General features: G+C 38.6%; 1 protein-coding gene across 10 annotated transcripts in view; it reads left to right on the top strand.

Annotated features, from left to right (window-relative positions):
* gulp1 (GULP, engulfment adaptor PTB domain containing 1) overlaps nt 1–19,617 on the top strand; it is a 134,061-nt gene that overhangs the window by 94,044 nt on the left and 20,400 nt on the right. For all 10 annotated transcript variants that reach the window (XM_015377027.1, XM_015377019.1, XM_015377021.1 and 7 more), the window contains 2 exons: nt 2,476–2,556; nt 16,525–16,586. In XM_015377027.1, coding sequence (XP_015232513.1) covers nt 2,529–2,556; nt 16,525–16,586 — 90 coding nt within the window. In that variant the 5' untranslated portion in view covers nt 2,476–2,528. The remainder of the gene's footprint in view (nt 1–2,475; nt 2,557–16,524; nt 16,587–19,617) is intronic.

Here is a 19,617-nt window from a genome sequence, read left to right as displayed (position 1 = left end):
TTATTCTGTTAGCATTCCTGTTCAGTATTAGCATCTCCAGCTGTTAGACTCTAACCGACTAGCTAAATATTACATTAACATGAACATGCAAATTTGTAAATGCCATCGATTATTTTGTTAGGATCTGTGTATGCAACTTGAAGCTCTCCGGTTCTTTTTCCTGAAAAGAGATCACTCAGGACAAACTCTTTAAATAACACTTCATAACTTATATGTATTAAATAACCATGACACGGGACAACAGTTGTGATAGAACTCAGGGGTTGACGTTAAGGATTTCGGACAAGTGGCTTTCACATTTCATTTGCCCAGAAACAATTTTTACTTGCCCAGTATAATGTTTGATAAATATAGTTCCTAATATTCATTTTTGTATATATATCAATGAAACATGTTTGTTTTTAAAATGTTTTTTTTATAATTCAGTAAGTTTACAGGTTCCTGGTGTGTGTATGCATCATCAGATAATGAACTCAAGCCTACATTACCGTGTTAACATGCTTTTTAATCCTTCCTGCACATTCATTTCAAACTACACTTTGCTTTAAACTATTGTGTGCATGGAAAAATATAAATTGTAATGTTAAAAATCTAAAAAAAAACTTGACAGGTTAAAATCTTACACTACTACTACTCACCAATTTACCATGTTTAGCTCTATAACATTTAAATGCACCACTCCAATGTCTAAGAGAAAAAAATTTAATGAACATTTTTTAATGTATGACCACTGTACAGAAGACTGCCATATGATAGAAATATTTACACTGTGGGCATACAATTATTATTATTTTCCTAATCCCTGACTGATCATTTTTAATCTAGCGTGTATTATAGTACAGATTAAATTCATCATCCAGCTGCTGCTCTGGAGAATTCTCTCCCCAAGAGCTGAATCACGGCATCTAGCGGAAAATCACGCATTTTTTTTTTTCAAATCAAGCAAGAATGTGTACATAACAGCAAAGATGGCGCCGGCAACGCTTGTGGGTCGTTTTCAGCGAATGTCTGTGATTTTAAAGTAATTTTGAGTGATAAATATTTGTTTGTTATCATTGCACTTGCCCGGCGGGCAAATGCACTTGCCCGGCGGGAACTTGTAAACTTACTCAGATCAGAGAAGTTGCTTAGAGATTACAGAAAGCAGCTGCTTACCTCTGGGCTCACCTCCCAGGAAGTGGCCACGATGAACAGTTAAAAAGGTGTCTTATACATCTCCAGTCTGCCACATCATCACTTTATTACATCATGCATGCTAGTAGATGAGGAGACATCCATGGCTCCTTATCAAAATATGACACTTTGTTCTTAGCTGAAGGACACTGCTCTCATTCCATTTCCAAATCTTTTCCACGTACAGAATGAAGATTATACTGTATATCTGGACAGATGAACTGTCTTAATTAGATAAACTATTGTGGAAAACATCAGTTCTGACACGCAACAGGCAGCTAATATTAAGGTTTAATAAACTCACACATCATCAATAATAGTTATCCTAACAATTCCAATCTCCTCCCTCTGGAGGTGTGCCAGGTGTGTCCAATTGGGAGGAGGCCTCGTGGAAGGCCCAGGACACGCTGCAGGGACTATGTCTCTGAGCTGGCCTGGTGTCACCTCGGGGTCGCCCCCGGNTTTTACCCTCTAATCTCTCATATTTCTTTTATGACAAGAAGAAAAATGGCAGACATGGAAAAATGTACTTGGTATTTCTGTTTGGGGTTAATGTATTTTTGAAAAAGCAGAGTTCTGAGACGCCCATAATGAAGGGGACCTCCCCTCAGTATTTTTTCCCGCAGCCAAATAGTAAGGAGTATTGATTGTGGAGCGAGCTGACAGCGACCACTCCGCCACCGTTTGTCCTTGTCGTTCTGCAGATTGCCCAACGCTCGTGGGGAATTGATGGCGTTTGAATAAGGGGTCACATTTAGAGTTTCTGCGGAGGTGGACGTTTTTTCATTTGCAAAAGAAATCACCTTAATGTTTTTCGGGGGACATTGAAAGTGAAAGTGGAGAATTATGCTGTTTTGAGGCTTATTTGTATTTGCTCTTATCTTCCCAAGGTTGGTGTGGATGGAGCTGTTTTGTACATTAATTCTGACCTTGTGTCATGTTTTAGAACCCAGATAAAGACTTCTATGGATGCTGGTTTTTCAGAAGAAAGGCTTAGATTGAACAAAACTCCACAGAAGAACCTAATAATGAACATTTTGACCTAAAACATCCTGTTTTCTGAGTATGGCCATGTTTCAGGGGCACTTTCCACTTGGACAGAGTGTGATGCAAGTTAGTGAGAGATAAATATAAATACAAACCTTTTCGGACCCTTTTCCCTGAATAACTTTACCTCATTCTGGCATGTTGGAGCATTTGCTGTCTTGTTTTTCTGGGACTGTTTTAAACTTTCCGTTGACTTTTAGCAAAGGTTTGAGGTTGAAACCTTTTTTAATTCTCTGCCCCCACTGCTTTTTACAGGTGGTGGATTGGCAGACGGTCAGGAGGGACTTCAGTGACGCACATTTTCCATTATGAACCGCGCTTTCAACAGGAAGAAAGGTAAGCAAAACCACCCTCCTCAGTAAGTAACTGGGTTTAGGTCTGAAAGAAGGCTGGTGTTCATCCTGTCGGGTCAGGTGTTCCCAAACATCTGCAGTGTTTCCTAACACCCTTGTCTCAAATGGTTCGGTGATTTTTCTACTATATTTTATAGCCACAATGATATCAGTTTTTTTTACTTTCTAAAAACTGTAGCTCAAAAAGGGGTTTCTGTGGAAAATCAGAACGTCTATAAAGCTTCAAAAGCTTTCTGGAACCAAACTAATGACAAGTGTAAAACTAATGATGGTGTAGGTACCAGATCTGCTAGGGGCCCTACCCCTTCTTATGATGTTAATATATGGCAACTCCACATATTAAGGAGGAGCATCGCTATGCGAAGGTGCAACGCCCCCAAAAGCAGCATCAGCATTTGAATTACTCCGTTCGTCCTCCATACTGCTCTGTTCTCTCCCACTATCTTTTCTGTGAGCAACACTTGGCTCTATCAATGGGATGAGGGTATTCTGGAATGTTACATATATGTTGTCAGCTCATTGGTCACAATGTAGGATGGGCCCCTGGAACAAGTTTACCGTAAGTCTTGTATCTAACGTGCCCTTGTAAATCATTTTCCATTAGCTTTTTACTAACTATTTTTCTACTTTCACAGTAATACGGGACAAAGTGTGTTCCTTTTCCACTAAATACGGGACAGGTACTTCTATTTCTAAATACGGAACAATTCCGTTTTTCAAGGGATGGTTGGCAACCCTACCGACTTCCGACTCGACACACTGACGCTGCGTGATGTTATTATCATTGTCTGGGCACCACAACGTTTTACACCATGTGGCAACGTTCAGCCAATAATGTAGCATAGGTCACTGGCATGCGCACGACCAGAGCAGATCTTTTACGTACAATGGATTGGAAGATTGGTTGAAACTTGTCCCCATTGTTAGCGGATTTGAAGAAGGGGGGATTTGACACAAAATGACGTGTGGCAGGTAACATGTGATTTAGGTTGGTCTATTTGCTTACCAGTCAAACCCAGTGAAACCACAGTCATTAAAGCAGGTATTGGCACTTAATGCCATGTTGGCTATTATGAATTCAGCATCCCCATAGAGCTTATAAAGCTGGTTTAGGCACCACTCTTTCTCCAGCATCCAGGACCTTGATTTCCAAATAAGATGAAAGTTTTAATTCAAAGGAGGGTTTCAGATCGATGGACATGAGACAAATCCTTTCTGTCCTTAGCCCTCAATCCTTTCCATATGAATGTTTCTGGATCTGAAGCTTCAGTTGTTTTTAAACCATTATCTTTGTTTATGTGCTTCTTTGTGTGCAGCCAATATATAGTTGCAATTTTTAAAGTGAATTAAAAAAAGTATGTTTTGTTTGATATTCTGACTCTAAACATTGTGTGAGGGGCTCTGTGGTGGAGCTCTAGCCGCCTTCAAACCTTCTGCTACATCTAGATTTACAATTTTAAGTTTTTTTAAGTTTTTTTTTTTTTTTCCTAAACAATTTACTACAGCTTTCATATTTTTGCATTAAAAAATCCTTTCCATGCTTTTTTCTCAGATGAGTCAGGGTATCACCTCAATGAAGCCCACCCATAACATTGTTTTAAACTCATTCTCTGGCAGGACTGTAGAGCATCTTGCCCCCAGATGTTCTTTGCAGCACTGCGTCTTTCTGCTAAAGATAAAATTCACAGTTTGTGAAACAGCTTGGTGTGTTTCCCACCATGTGTTTCATGCATACGAAAGAACCTCAGCAACACTGGGAAAATGTCCAGAATACAGGTGGTTCCATGTCCTTAAATGATTTTTACCTTCACATCACTGATCCCCATTAGGTCTGTTTCAGTCGAGGCAAAAATAAGGTGATGTAGAGGTGTAGCTATTCAGACTTGATTACACATTAAATTTATATTTTATAAGTAATATGCTTTTTTATTCCTCTGCATCCTAGGAAATGTTGATCTGCCAAATGGTGCATGCTGAGAGATTAACAGAGAACAGGTTATAATACCAAGCTTTTAAAAAGGAGAATAAGCCTCAACTGTTGAAAACAAAAGCTGAGAGACTGGCCACAACTTTCTGAACACGTCTTTTGGACTCCTGGGAGCTGCTAATAGTCTTCTCATTCCCCCATCAGTCCTAACAGTGGGTTCAGTCCTTTCCTCTGTGCAAACTATGACAATTTCCTGGACTCCTCCATCTGCTCCCACAGCTCATCAAAACACCAACAGATGCCCGACCCTCCGGCCCTTTTGCACTTTATTTGTGCGACACTTGTTACAGTCAAACTGTTGCAAAAGGGGCCAAAAGGTCCAATAACATCCCTTTAATGAAAAAGCTTTTTTTCTGCACAGTGCTGGGAAACAAGCATGAGTCATGGGAGAAGCACCTGCAGACAGTTGAGCGTCCAAGCAAACAAAGATGCTTTCGTTCTTGCTTGACCTCTTTCTTTTCATACAGAACCAAATGTCAACACACAAATGTAAAGCTTCTCTCTCTTGAAATTTGAATGTGTATTTTTTTTTTTTTATGTTTAGATTGAAATCCTCCATTGCACTAAAAGACACAGTTTGCTGATAACGTTGTTTGTTGAGATTAAACAGCCTGTAATTTGTAAATATTGTGGGATCTGCAACATTTCCTCTCAAGCCGAATGAGAGTAACAAACATTTATTTGCTAGTTTCACATGAGATTATCTGAGCTAAATCCAAAACCTCGCTGTGTTTTTATTTATTCTCAGAGGGTTCTGATACGGATTCTGCACTTTACCTCTCTTTCATCAGTCAGAACTGATTTGGGGATATGTAAATTGAATATTCCCCATACAACCTAACAAGTGTCTAAGCGTGCTGGAGCTTTTAAATAAGCCTGATTTTCCGACTTTAATACCCTGGAGGTTTTTGCTGAGAGTGTTTGAGGTTGGGCCTGACAGAAGGTCCATTGGTCTGATTTACCTCTTTATTACTGCGTGGCAATGTTCTGTTTATGTCCAGCAGGCACTGCCAGCAGGGCTTTAATTACTTTTATCTCTTAAGTTTGGAACCGTCTGATCTCAGATGTAATTCTCTATGAAAGTTTACCTCCGATATCTAATTAAGCATAAGCCGTGCTCACATAGCCAGGTCCCTTAAAAGTTCAGTAGAGTGTATCTGTATACCAGGCCTGCTTAACATTAGATGATCTTGTTATTGCAATGATAATAATCTTGCCATGGTGATATCAGGCGTGATGCGTCTTGTTTTGGTCTTTCGCTTTATTCTCATCTGTGCTCACGTTATTCTGTTAGCATTCCTGTTCAGTATTAGCATCTCCAGCTGTTAGACTCTAACCGACTACCTAAATATTACATTAACATGAACATGCAAGTTAGAAACACTCATAGTTTATAAAAGCCATCAATTATTTTGTTAAAGATAGGCTCTGTGTATGCAACTTGAGGCTTTATCTCGCCGGTTCTTTTTCCTGAAAAGAGATCACTCGGGACAAACTCTTTAAATAACACTCCGTAACTTGTATGTATTAAATAACCATGAGACGTAACAACAGATTCTGATAGAACTTGTAATCTTACTCGGATCAAAGAAGTTGCTTAGAGTTTACAGAAAGCAGCTGCTTACCTCTGGGCTCACCTCCCAGGAAGTGGCCACGATTAACAGTTAAAAAGGCATTTTATACATCTCCAGTCTGCTACATCATCACATCATTACATCATGCATGATAGTAGATGAGGAGACATCCATGGCTCCAGCCTTATCAAAATATTACACTTTGTTCTTTGCTGAAGGACACCGCTCTCATTCCATTTCCAAATCTTTTCCACGTACAGAATGAAGATTATACTGTATATCTGGACAGAGGAACTGTCTTAATTAGATAAACTATTGTGGAAAACATCAGTTCTGACACGCAAAAGGCAGCTAATATTAAGGTTTAATAAACTCACACATCATCAATGATAATTAACCTAACTATTCCAATCGCCTCCCTCTGGAGGTGTGCCAGGTATGTCCAATTGGGAGGAGGCCTCGTGGAAGGCCCAGGACACGCTGCAGGGACTATGTCTCTGAGCTGGCCTGGTGTCACCTCGGGGTCGCCCCCGGAGCAGCTGGAAGAGGTGTGTGTTGATCGGGAAGTCTGGGCATCTCTGCTTAGACTACTTCCTCTGCAACCCAGCCCAATCATTCCAATCAAAACAGTCCTTTGCAGTAGAATTAACACACTAATATTTCAATGAAAAGATCAAAAATATAAAATGTGGCCTTATTCTTTACCTACCAACCTACCCACCCAGGCTGCCACCACCATGTTTGATACAGATACAGTATACAGACTTATGAGCTGTGTAGCTTTACGCCAAACAAAATGTTTGGAATTGTTTCCAAAAAGTTAGATTTGGGTTCATCGGACCAGATCACCCTCTTCCAAAGGTTGCTGTGTCTCCCAAGTAGTTTTAAACGAGACTTTTTATGGATATCTTTAAGAAATAGCTTTATTTTCATAAAGACGAGATTTGTGCTGCTTATGACTGATTGTTGTCCTGCGGACAGTCTCGCCCCTCAGCTGTAGATCTCTGCAGTGAGTGATCATGGGCCTCTTGGCTGCATCTCTCATCGTCCTGGTTTGAGCTGAAAGTCTAGAAGGATAGCCTTGTCTTTGTAGATTCCCAATGGTTTGATAAAGCATGGGAAGTCTTTTTGTATCAAAATCCAGATTTAAACTTTTCCTCAACAGTATCTGGGACCTGCGTGGTGTGTTTCTTGTCCTTCATGATGCTCTAGTCTGCGATTTTAACAGACCTAAGATGATCACAGAGCAGATGCATTTATACAAAGACTTGATTACACACAGGTGGATTCCCTTTATCGTCATCGTAAGTCATTTAGGTCAACATTGGATCAGTCAAAGATCCTCACCAAACTTTTGGGGAGAGTTTGCTGCACTGTAACTACAGTACCTAACCAGCTTCCTACCTACCTACTTGTACAGTTATGTACCTACCTACTGTACCCATCAACCATCCCAGCTACTTGCATACATAACTACCTAACAAACTTCATGCCTGCCTACCTTCTAGGGGTAGACCAATGCATTGACTTGACAGTATTTTAAACTGATCTCATTTTGTTGTATCATATGGGCCAATACTGGCATGTGTTTGGCCATGTTTTTGGGTATTTAGCAACCAACCTTGATATCCGGCATGGATTGCCGTTCCCTCCATTGGCTATTCATTGTTTGATTTGTTAAAATGTTTTTTTTTTATTGTCTTTTTGTTTTGCTTAAATTGAGACTTGTGTAACATTTGTTATCATTGTCATTTTTATAAAGTAAATAGAGTAAGCAAAAGCATTTTTGGCTTCAAAAATCAGCCCCATAACATCAGCAATACATATAAGGGATCAGTTAGACTGATGCTGGTATAACTGATATTGGCATCGACCTTAAAATCCTGTATATAAAAATACTTCAGTCTTCAAACTTCAGAGTTTCTAACTCTTATCTTCCCACTAAGCTAAAAAAACTCCATACTTAACAAACTACCTACTGGGGTAGGGAGATATTTAAAGATCTAATATTTCAAATCCAAATGAAACGCCTACAGTGCCTTTCTATTTGCCTACAGTGGTTGATAAAGCATTCACACATCTGTTAGGATTATGAAAATATTTTATGTCCAAATGAGAAAATATAGTCTAGTAATTTCTTTATCCATAAATTATTTTTTAAATATAACTACCTAGAATTGTGAGCATTGATCAATATAAATCTACACACGTTTTAATAGGCTTAATAATTCACCATTTCTTACACCATGAATAAACACTAAAATGGAAATGTAGTTCTGTAAGCCTGAGATTCTTTCAGAGGATGAATCACTGAGCAGAATGAAAACGGTCTCAGTCATGTTTATTTCACAATGTTTTAATTCAACCATTACACAAGCTATCAAGAATGGTTTAGATTATGATTTGAGGCCAAATACAGCCTTGGAGCTCTGATTATATTTTCCCCTCAGTGCATTTTTTGTATGTCTGATAACTTTGGGAGGATCAACATGTGATGTGAGCTGAGAGAAGCGAGCTGTAAACAAAGTGCGTGTCATCGCTCTCAAACTATTCTTTCATAAGACTGATCCTTAAGCCATGCACGGTCGTGCCTCAGTTCTTCATTGAGCCCAAATTTATTTTTCCATTAACCCAGGGGAGATTTTTCTTACGCTTTGTTTTCAACAAGATATGATGAAATTGGGCAACTAACAGTAGTTGTGCAGTTATGCAGTCATAAACTACATTTAAGCTCCAGTTGTTGCTCAGCTTCAGCTGATTTGTAATTTATAGTCATCTGCAGAAACATTTCCCTATTTTACAGAATGTAGTTTTTATAACTGACTTTGAATCCATCATCCTGAACAGACCAGTCCGCTCAGGCTTTATTTCTGCTTGAATGTATTTTTACTTCCATACAGCACAATACAATATAAGCCCTCCACTTCTTTATCTAGCAGTAACACTCTCCGGCTGCTCTCTAGCAGACCTGCGGCTTGGATTCGTCCTGCTTGGAGCACGGTTAATGTTGTCTTCTGCATGATGGAGAACCGTGCACAGCCAGCAAATTCATTCTGTGTCATTGATTGAGCACTGCAGTGAATTAGTCTATTGCCTGCCCACTTCCTGTGGCACGATAGAGGGGGAAAAAATGCACTTACAGTGTGAGGTTACGACTGCTAAAGACTAGAGTTAGAATGGAGATTATTAAACAGGGTTTTCTGTTTAAAGAAAGGGATGATGTTATTACTTTTATTTGGAGCAAGACTGTTGCTGTGCTGAAATAAATGGAAGTTATTATATTTCAGTTACCCTTATTATACTCTTACATAATTTTTTTTGTGCTTTTGTCTTTTTTTTTTGTGCTTTTGCCTAAATGTTTTATAACAAGATTCCACAGCATACATTCATCTAATCCATGCTGGTTTACCACAAACCAATAAGACCTGGTGTCCGTTAAGTCCATTGTTGTACAGAAAATGCATTATAATTTTCAAGAAACCAGTTTAACATAATCTAAGGTTTGGGACATGGTGTGTAATCTTAGAAAAAGGTTCAGTCTGAGTCTGTTCCTATATTGGTTGAACACTATAGTCATCTGGTAGGATAGCTTACTAAACTAGCTCCACCCGCCAAATTCATTTTTGCCTGCGAGTTGGTCTAGCCTCGATCAATGCGCCAGGCCCTTAATCTGGCTGGCCAATCACAACGCAGAGATGTGTTTTGAATGTCTGGATACAAAGCGTTCAGGGTTTTGAGGACGTGACGACAAAACAGTAGATGGAGTGATCCATTGAAAGCTCAAAGTTCTCTTTCTGTTGCTGTTGTTCAATAAAAGTACGTTTTAAGATCAGTTGAGGCGAGAATGTTATACTTTAAAGCATCACTATATGGTCAATTTACCAATTTAATTCGTAATTAAAATAACAATTTCCGAAGTTGATAGGACCGCGGCAACCAGCGGAGCTCCGAGGCTAACAGCGGCCAGGGCTAACTGGAGCCCGTCTGCAGCGGCCCTCTCTTGGTATAGTCTTGTGTGAAGGACCACTGGCTCTAATGGCGATTTTTGACTCAGCTTTGGAATCAGTTTTGGAAGGATTAGACTTGGGGTTTTTGATGAAACCTGAGCAAGAAGAGGCTCTATGTCATTCATTTTTAAGAAGGACGTATTCACTGTTTTACCGACAGGCTGTTTGTTTTCACTCCCTCACCAGCTTTCTGTCGCGCTTACTACGTCACAGTCAGTTGCGCTCATTGGTCAGAGCATTGGCCAATAAGCACAGACATGGTTTGATAAACAGCGGGATGTTCTCATCAACAATCTTCCAATGTCCGATTGATCAGGGCCAGACTAAATAACACCTTTCACCTCCCAATCAGTCTGGTTTATCAGGCTACTGGTAGGGTGGGATGTTTAAACAATGCTCAGCTGGTATCACACGGCCCAGGTTTAAAAAGAAGCTGCCTCCCATACCATTACACCAACTCCACCACTTTAAACAGTTTATTCAAAGCAGGTTGGATTCAAAGCGTTCAGGTTTGCACCAGTTTCTGACTGAAGTGTCTGAATCCTGGCTTAAATACAGCCTCTGTTTTGTGTTCTGGACAGACAGAGATAACACTCTATGGGGTCTTCTACTGCTGTTGCCCATCTGCTTCAAAGTCCCTTCATGTTGAACATTCAAATAAGCTGTTCTGCATGTGTTGATGGTAAGAAGTTATTTGAGCTGCCATTTCGCCTGATCTCTGACCTCAACAAGGCATGTTAATCCCCACAGCTGCTCTTCAATGGATAGTTTCTGTTTTTCTTCTCACCATTCCCAATACAAAACCCTCCAAGCCTTTGCAGGAGGTTTCTAAGAGAGCAGGCTCTGTGAGCGAGGAGAGTTTAGATGTGTGCCCTAAAGATCAACAGGTCCAGCCAAAGCTTTAGTTTGGATAGTAGAAAGCTACAGAGGAAAATTTATATTTTCAAGCCCCTGGAAAGTTAGTCAAAAACAACCATAAAGGAAACCGTGCTTCAAAGTCATTGGATTTTATTTTGCATGGATAAATCCAGTGATCCAGATTGTGTTGAGGCTGGTGTGTGTATTTTTTATTTTTTTGTTTGGTCTGGATTGCAACTCGTTAACGAGTTGTTTTCCTGTTCAGAAGCACTGTGGTCAGATTTCTCCCTATAGGGTTTTTAAAAAAAATGAGACCCACTTAAAACATTTTTTTACATAAGCAGTGTGCCAATGTGTTGAAAAAATTATTTTCAAATCCATCATTTCATACATTTTACATATGCAGATTTGACAGATTTGGTAAAAATATTTTCACCACTAGATAGGCCCAGTGAGGAATATAAAACTTAAATAAAGCTTTTAAAAAATAAAAATTTTGCTGCAAATTTGCCCGAGTTTTATCAAAACCTCATGTATGTATATATGTGTATATATATGTGTGTGTGTGTGTGTATATATATATATATATATATATATATATATATATATATACACACATGTGTATATNATATGTGTGTGTGTGTGTATGTATGTGTATACAATGTGTATGTATGCTTTGAATATAATTTGAATGGAAGCTGTATGTTTAATCCACTTTTGTGTTAAATCTGATCCAGCAATTTTTATGCCATTTAGTTTTTTATTTAATTTGCATTTTATTAAAATTGTTTATCAATAACATTCAGATGTAGCAATAGACAAAATGCCCCTAGCTTTTAATTTAGGGGCAATGATCCTGAAAAGTCCTTGTATTTTATGTTCAACCAGGTGTGGAAAACCTCTACTTGAATCACTAAATGGGCTCAAGCCTAATTGGATATTTAAGGCCATGTACAGTAGGGGCTAACAGCTGTGCTGAAGGAACTTAAGATGTTACAAGACTCTACAACAAAACCTTTAAACATGAAACAACCAAAAATTTTATCAGAGCTTCTGGCCTTTGACTAGACTAACAGTAGATCCAGCAACAGCTTCACTTACTACAAGTTTATGACTTTTATTTTTGGTGAGTTTGACTCTGCCGGCCATTAATAGGTGAGTTTGAGTCCAAGTTTTCCTCACCAGATATCAAACTGTCCTTAGGCAAGGCACTGAAGCCATTACTACCCACCAATACCCTTTGTACGAATCTGTGAACATTGACACAGCATGCCAATAAGTGTGACTTAGTAGTTAGAATCCGAGAAAATAACTTTTACAGCTTCAATTTATTGAGCTGTGACCAACCCCAGAATGTTTCATTAGAATTGGTGATGTAGTTTCAGTGGGAAATATTATAACATCCTACAAAAAGCAAAAAGCTTTTATATGTTTATAAACTATGTTTTTAATCTCATTGCCATGGTTACAAAGCTGCAGGGTAAAGTGAAGGTTGAAAAGCAAAAGGTGCTGGACCTCAATCGTTCCCACTGACATGCATGGCGGAACTCGATTATACATGCAAGACACGCATAAGCGCTTTGATTTCTGATTAATTCACTAATGAAAATGTTGAAAAGCAGCACTGCTGGAGCCTCATCATTAATTTGAGAAACTTTGCTGTGTTGTTTGTGTAATGTGAGGTTTTGTTTTCATCTGAAGGTACAAAGTGTTTTTCTTGTTTCACTTGAAAGGAGCGATCTGTCTACTCAGGTTAATTAGAGCAGAAACCCATGGGCACGATGTTGCAGGCACAAGACATCAGAGTGCCAATAGATTAGGTGGGATTTTCAACAAAATTGTGTTTGTTATAAACTATTGTTTGGATGATAAACAATGAAATGTTCAGGTGTTATCCATCTCCAACTTAAAAGCATTTTGAAGGGACCAGGTTATGTATATGGCTGTAAAAAACACAAAAAAGTATAATCAACTTCAAATAGAACAATATATGCCAATCATTCACAATAATAGTGTTTACTTTGTGCTTGTTGAGTGTGGAAACACATTTTGCACCAGGGCTATTCTCTTTAAAGGCAAGAAAATAAAGGCCAACCTCTGTATATGGCATATCAACTATCACATTATTTTCAGTATAACTAATCATCTAAAAGAAAATGTTTTAAATGTTATGTTCAATACACAAAAAGAAAACGCTCAGAATGGGTTATTTATGTAGTTCATTTCCACCACTTTCTCCTAAGGATTGCACCTTCCACTTTGGAAACCACTGGTTTACTGATTGATTTATTATGCTATAACATACCTCCAGTCACATGGTTAAAATAAATCAAATATTTGTTTTTTTATTACATAACAGCAGAGATAAAAACAAACTTTAAAAAATGTAAAGAACCATAGTAATATAAGTCAATTGGGTGCTTATGCTAAGTATAAAAATACAAAATATCTATTTTATTAAAACCTTGTAAAATGAATAAACCCACAGTATTGGTCAGAGTATACATGGATATAAGTAGCTAGTTTTTTTCAAATCTTTTCTGCTTTTTTGGCTTCTCAAGTTTTTAAGGTCAAGAGGAGATGCATCACTTCTGTCAGCTTTTATTCCCACAACGAAAAGGATAACTTTTTTAGGAAACTGCCGTGAGATGCAATCACTTCTCACCTCTTGCAAGGCTGATAAGTCGGCGTAAGGGCAGTACATTTATAATAGTTGTTACTGCAAAGACTGAAAAGTGAAAATAAAGGTCAAAGTTCTGGTGATGTTATAACAATTTTTTTTTACAACCTCCTGAAGCATTTTAGATATAGATTTTTTAAAAATGTGTTTGGATATTTGGAGGTGAGATATCAACTTGTGATTAACCTGAGCAGATAAAGTTGATTTTTTTTCTTTTTTTTTGGGGTTGGGGGGGGAAAAAATTATACTTTTAGCCCTGTAGTATCTGACAGCAGTGACTAGAAGAGTTAAGCCGAATTCCTAAAAGAGAGGAAATTGTGAAACATCACCTCTATGATGATTGTCTCTATTGTCATTAGCTACTTATATCCAATTCAAGCAAATGGTATGTTTAAACGAAACTAATTAAAATTCAAATGAGGTTATCTAGTTGGCTACAAGCAGTAATGTAAACAAGGCATTCTTATGCAGAGGTCACACTGGTGACGAGTCTCACCGTCAACACCTTGCCAAATTTGGCGACCCCAATCAATTTACACAAGTTTAATGTCCTCGGGTCACAATCATGCATATATTGTCCCAAGATTCATTACTGCTGTAATAAGCAGTCTACACACAGAAAATGAAAAGTGAAAGTGAAGAGAAAAGGTGGAATAATGAGATGTTTAGATTGTGATATCAGTGACCTGTGATGACCTCTGCGCAATGGCTCAGTTTCAATCTTTAAGAACCAGCTTCTAGGGCAGCCGTGAGGAAAGTTTTGGAATTTGGTTAATAATGAATGATGACTCCAAATTGTGCTGATTATATAGGTCATCAACCTTGATAGAAACAAATTAGATGTCTGATTTAACCAACTTCTCAGTAAGGAAAATAGCCATTGGCTGTCCTAAAAGTCACTTTATGATGTAATTGCCTGATTTGCATACTTGGTCATGTAATTGTGATCAAGGTTGTAGAAGAGATGGACGTGGCTACATAAAAAGGGAGTAAAAGCATACTAGAACCATAACACTTCATACAAAAAAAGGTTAAAATAGCATTAAAGCATGAAAGCTAAGAAATTATTTCCTAAAAATCCAAATGTAGGGATTCATTTTCAGTTTAAGATGTTAGTAAACTGCAGAGCTGTTGGTTCTCCTGTTGGTTTTCCTGACCGTTGATTTGTACAAGTCCTGCCCCCTGAGCAGATCTGTTGGTGCAGTTTGGACCTGTCCATTTTTATGACTGAGCCAAACCACACAGAGATGGATGTGCTGAGGACAGTCCAAATAATGGCACTTAGAGAGATAACCAGCAGCTCCTGTGGAAGTTTCCCAAAATCCATTACTTGGGTTTCATTTTTGTCGATGTGAGAAGACCAACTAAGGTACTGAAAGGAGTGGTTGCTGAGAAATGGTCCAGATTTGACACAGTGTTGATGAGGATGGCAAGTGGAGGAAATGTGGCTGGTGTTCTCTGGATGACTGGAAGAGAAGCATTATAAGCTTCGTTAGCTTCTGCAGGAGGATGCCTATGTCCAAGATAGTTTAAGTTTAAAAGCCGGATCCTGGCACACATGGTCATAGTTGAGGTGGTGGAGAATAGAGTATGAAGTTTACTCCATTACTTCATTAGTGGATCTTTGATCTATTTCAGACGCTTTAACACCCGATACTCCAAGAATTTCAAGACCACAGGTGTAAGGGTGACAGGCCTCTAATTTTTCTATTCTCTAATGCAGTGTTTTTCAAACCTGGTCCTCAAGGCACCCTGCCCTGCATGTTTTAGATGTTTCCCAGCTTTCACACACCTGTTATCAATTGATAGCGGATTATCAGGCTTTGCTGAACTGCAATCATCTGAATCAGGTTTGCTGAACCTTAGAAACATCCAAAACATGCAGATCAGGGTGCCTTGAGGACCAGGATTGAAAAACACTGCTCTAATGAATATAATAAGGTTTATAACTATGTTTCTAATGCAAATAAAGCCTGTTTCAGTTTAACCTGAGATTTGTTTTAGTCTGTTTTAGTCTGTGAAATAAGCAGGGTAAAGAAAAAGTTGTATGTTTATGATCATTCTCAAGGCATACTGTGTTTTGTGCTACCTCCATGACACCTGTTCATGCAGACATGAGCCCCATTTCCACTACCCTTTTGAAACTGTGCCGAGATCGGTCCAAACACGGTAACCGTTGAGTGTAAATGGCATGCAAAACTGAACCAGACCATGCCAGACATAACAGAACCGCGCTAAACTGGTAGTATAGTTCATCACTAGGGCTTGGCGCAGTTCAATTCTGGCTCATTTCTCCAACAACAAAGACCAGGTGATCTCCTTACAGTCAGCCTCCGTAATCATGGAATTTCAGACATTTATAAAACTACTAGCTTCCTTACCGCGCCACACGATTTCCAGTGATGATTCTGCTTAGCGTTGTGATGAACCTCAACGTCCGTCGTTGTTTCCTGCATCAGTAAGCCCTGATTAGACTCTCGTTCTTCATATCCACTTCCCAAAAGTCGACTCTATCAAGTAAATTAACCATAGGCTGCCTTCCTCCCCTGACTTTCTGCAAACTTCCTGAATGTTGCGGCCGCCACCATGTTGATTTGCTTGTTTCCCTCTAGGGGGCAGTAGTACTGTAGATCGTCACTAGGAGGCGAGGAACCATGCTAGCGCGGTTAGTAAATGTTCGTAAGGAACCAAACTCGGTACGGTTAACTAATCCAAGCTCGGCACTGTTTTCAGAGGATAGTGTAAATGGGGCTATATAAACCAGTAATGTGGCCAAAAGCACCTAATCTTTAATGACAGCACTAACTGGACTGCTTTCATTGTGGTTTGGTTTGTCTTTTTGCAGATAAGTCGTGGATGCACACCCCAGAAGCTCTGGCCAAGCACTACATAGCCTACAATGCCAAGGTAAGAACAGGAATTAGACTGTAAAAAAACGCTCGCTTGGAAATAATTGATGTGGTTTTTATAGTTGATTGAATAAATTAATGTTTTAACATGTAAAGCTTTTTAATTACCAATGTGTACCTTTTATGTTTAATGCAGTGCTGTAAGCATGAATTGCCAGAGAGCTGTTATTGACTCATTAATCTTCTGCAGCAGCTGTTTACCTTGATGATGCCAAAGTTTTTATGAAACTTCCTACTTTATTTTAACCTTGATTGTTTAGTGCTAATGAGATCTTCAGGGGTTGTTTATATGAACAGCCTCTCATTTCTTTTTTAAACACCAACTTTCGCTTCTCATGAAAGAACAATGTGAAAAGGGGTTCCCTCCGTGTTGACTGTCACACCAGAAATACTTTCAAATATTCTGTGCTGATTTTGTGAAAGAGAAGTGTCTTTATGTGTCAACATTTCTCTGATCCGCCTGCTTTCCTGGGAAAAAAAAAAAGCACTCATCTGTGAGGCAAGGTTCTCTTATCCTACAACCTCTGCTTCAGATAATTATGTAAAACTCCAAAAAGTACCAGATACTAAAAAATGCAGGAGCTGCTTTTCTGTAGGCAGCAAAAACGCAGGCTGAACCGGCAATGGATACCTTTCTGAGATCAAAGCAGATTGTCAGCTTTCACTGATGAGTTTCCCATCTGCTTAGATTTGCTGAGATCCGAGTAAAAAAAGTGAAAGCAGAGGGAGTTTGAGAGAGTAGGACAGGCCAAGTAATGAGGATGTGCACGAGCTGGTCCCTCCGGTTTTAAGAACCCAAGATTTTTGAAAACAAGCTCAGTTAACGATTTGCTGTTGAAGCCTTCAGCCAGTATGGTGAGAAGATGATGCATCTTTTTGCAGCAGAAAAAATTAGGTTTTCTTTTTTTCATTGACCTCTTGCTCTTCAAAGAAACATCATCCGCTTTATCTTCGCTCATTTTATCTTAATAGCACTATATAAGCGCTCAGATTGTTTCCCTCTGTTAACCTCAAAGTTTTTCTTTTATTGCTTTGTGGAACAAAACCTAAGCTGAAGCCACTAATGAGAGGATTTGGGTCAACTGTTTCATTATTATCTGGTCTTCCATTAAATTGTGTCCCCATTCTAAGCGAATCTTGGGGGGGAAAAAATCACTTTGAAAATATATGCTTAAAGGAGACAGCGTCACTTTTGTATCTTAGGTGTTATTTAATGCAGCTGATCTTAGTTTTCTAGTGGAATTTACAGGTTTCATTGTTTTGTTTGGCATTTAATGTTACGCCAACTTACAGTCTTTAATGTTTGTGGCAACACTTGCGAAAGGGCTAAACTGAGCTAATACTAGCACAGGATAACACTCGCTCAAAATTATGAGACGCGAGCTCTGGCTTTCATTTTCGATTTGTCATTTGGCAAGCAATTTAAACTTTATATGAAGAGAGCCGATGATGGTCAGAGGGCCCGATGGTGCCCATGTGTGGGAGCATTGCTTTTGTCTGTGAGCTCCACGGCAGCTGTGGCTACAAAGTGGCATCTTATATTGGTGTGTGACTATGTGTGGCAAGCGTGTCAGTGGGTGAAGGGGTGTGACTGGGTAAATTCAAGTTTTCAAGGTATCTCCTTTAAATCTCATCTATGACTCCTGTACTATAATGTTAATGCCTTACCTTATTTCTCTTGGTGATTTTAAGGAGAAAAAAACCCTGAGACATGTGACAAAAAATGTAGTCTAAAATGAGACTGGGATACGGAAGCGTATATGTCATACACCAAAAAAAAAAAAAAAATTAGAAATACTGAGTTTCCTCAATGTGGATGGAATTAGTTTACGAAATACTATCTCGTAATTGTGAGATATTATCTCGTTATTATGAGTTATTATCTGGTAATTATAAGATCTTATCAAGTAATTAACAGAAAAGATCTCATAATTACGAGATACTGATCTTGTATTATGAGATAAGATGCTGATGAAGATTCTCAATCATCCAGGTCATAGTCATTCCATAACGACCAATCCTTAACAATCATAGACAGGTTTCAGGTATTACAGCAGACAATCCCCCCTTTAACGACCGACCTCTAGAATCAAAGACAGGTTTCAGATATTACAGGCTAACAATGGAAATATAATTACCAGCTCGTCAGTTTCTATTCGCATGTTTCCAAGTAATACAAGGACTTGTCTATATAAGACTCAAACTCACTGCGGATCGAGACATTTGAAATGAAAAAGCTTCCTGGAGGGGAAGCGAAACATCTTCAAACCTTGGAAACCAAGTCCAGTGGATTGTTTTTTAAACTTTTACGGTATGAGATAAGATGTGTGATTTTTCTTTTTTTTTTCTTTGGTGAATCCAATACGTTTTTGTACTGAGTTGAGAAACTAAAATATGTTTCATGAGCAATAGAAGAGCAAGCTTTGAGCAGTTAAACATTATTTTGGGATGTTTGAAGGCTATCAGGCTAAGCACTCCGACATAGTTAAGTTGTACCTAGCTCTTACCTTTAAAGCTTTGTCACGGACAGTTGGTATTGATTCTTTCTTCAATTCAAGCGCTGTCTGTCCAGCAGGCTCCTCTGCTCTGCTGTCAGAACATCATACGCTGCAGATCAGCATACATGGTTCTAAGACGCCTGCGCTTATATAAGCAACAAAGAATTATTCCCACCTTTAATTTTAGCAGCAGTGTACCGACGAGCAAAAACACGTTTATTTTATCTTTAAATCCGCTTTAATTTAACTGTTTATTCTTGGGTGTAGAAATGGCCAGACATGATTAAAGTTTCTGCGATGTTGAGAGAAGAAGCCTCTATAGCTAAAACCATATTAGTCAATATTAATTTAAAATAAGTTACTTTAGTAACCCTGTACAGCAAAAACAATCCAGAAATAAGTAAAAAATTCTTAAATTAAGTATATTTACCCTTAATTTGAGCAGGTAAATAAGATGATCTGCCAATGGAATGAGTATTTTTACTCTTAAAATAAGATAGTTAGATAATATTTACTTGAAATAAGACGATA

This window comes from Cyprinodon variegatus, unplaced genomic scaffold (assembly GCF_000732505.1).
Source record: "Cyprinodon variegatus isolate N-32 unplaced genomic scaffold, C_variegatus-1.0 Scaffold145, whole genome shotgun sequence".
In the NCBI taxonomy this organism is placed as follows: domain Eukaryota; kingdom Metazoa; phylum Chordata; class Actinopteri; order Cyprinodontiformes; family Cyprinodontidae; genus Cyprinodon; species Cyprinodon variegatus.
This window is presented reverse-complemented; position numbering and strand designations above follow the sequence as displayed.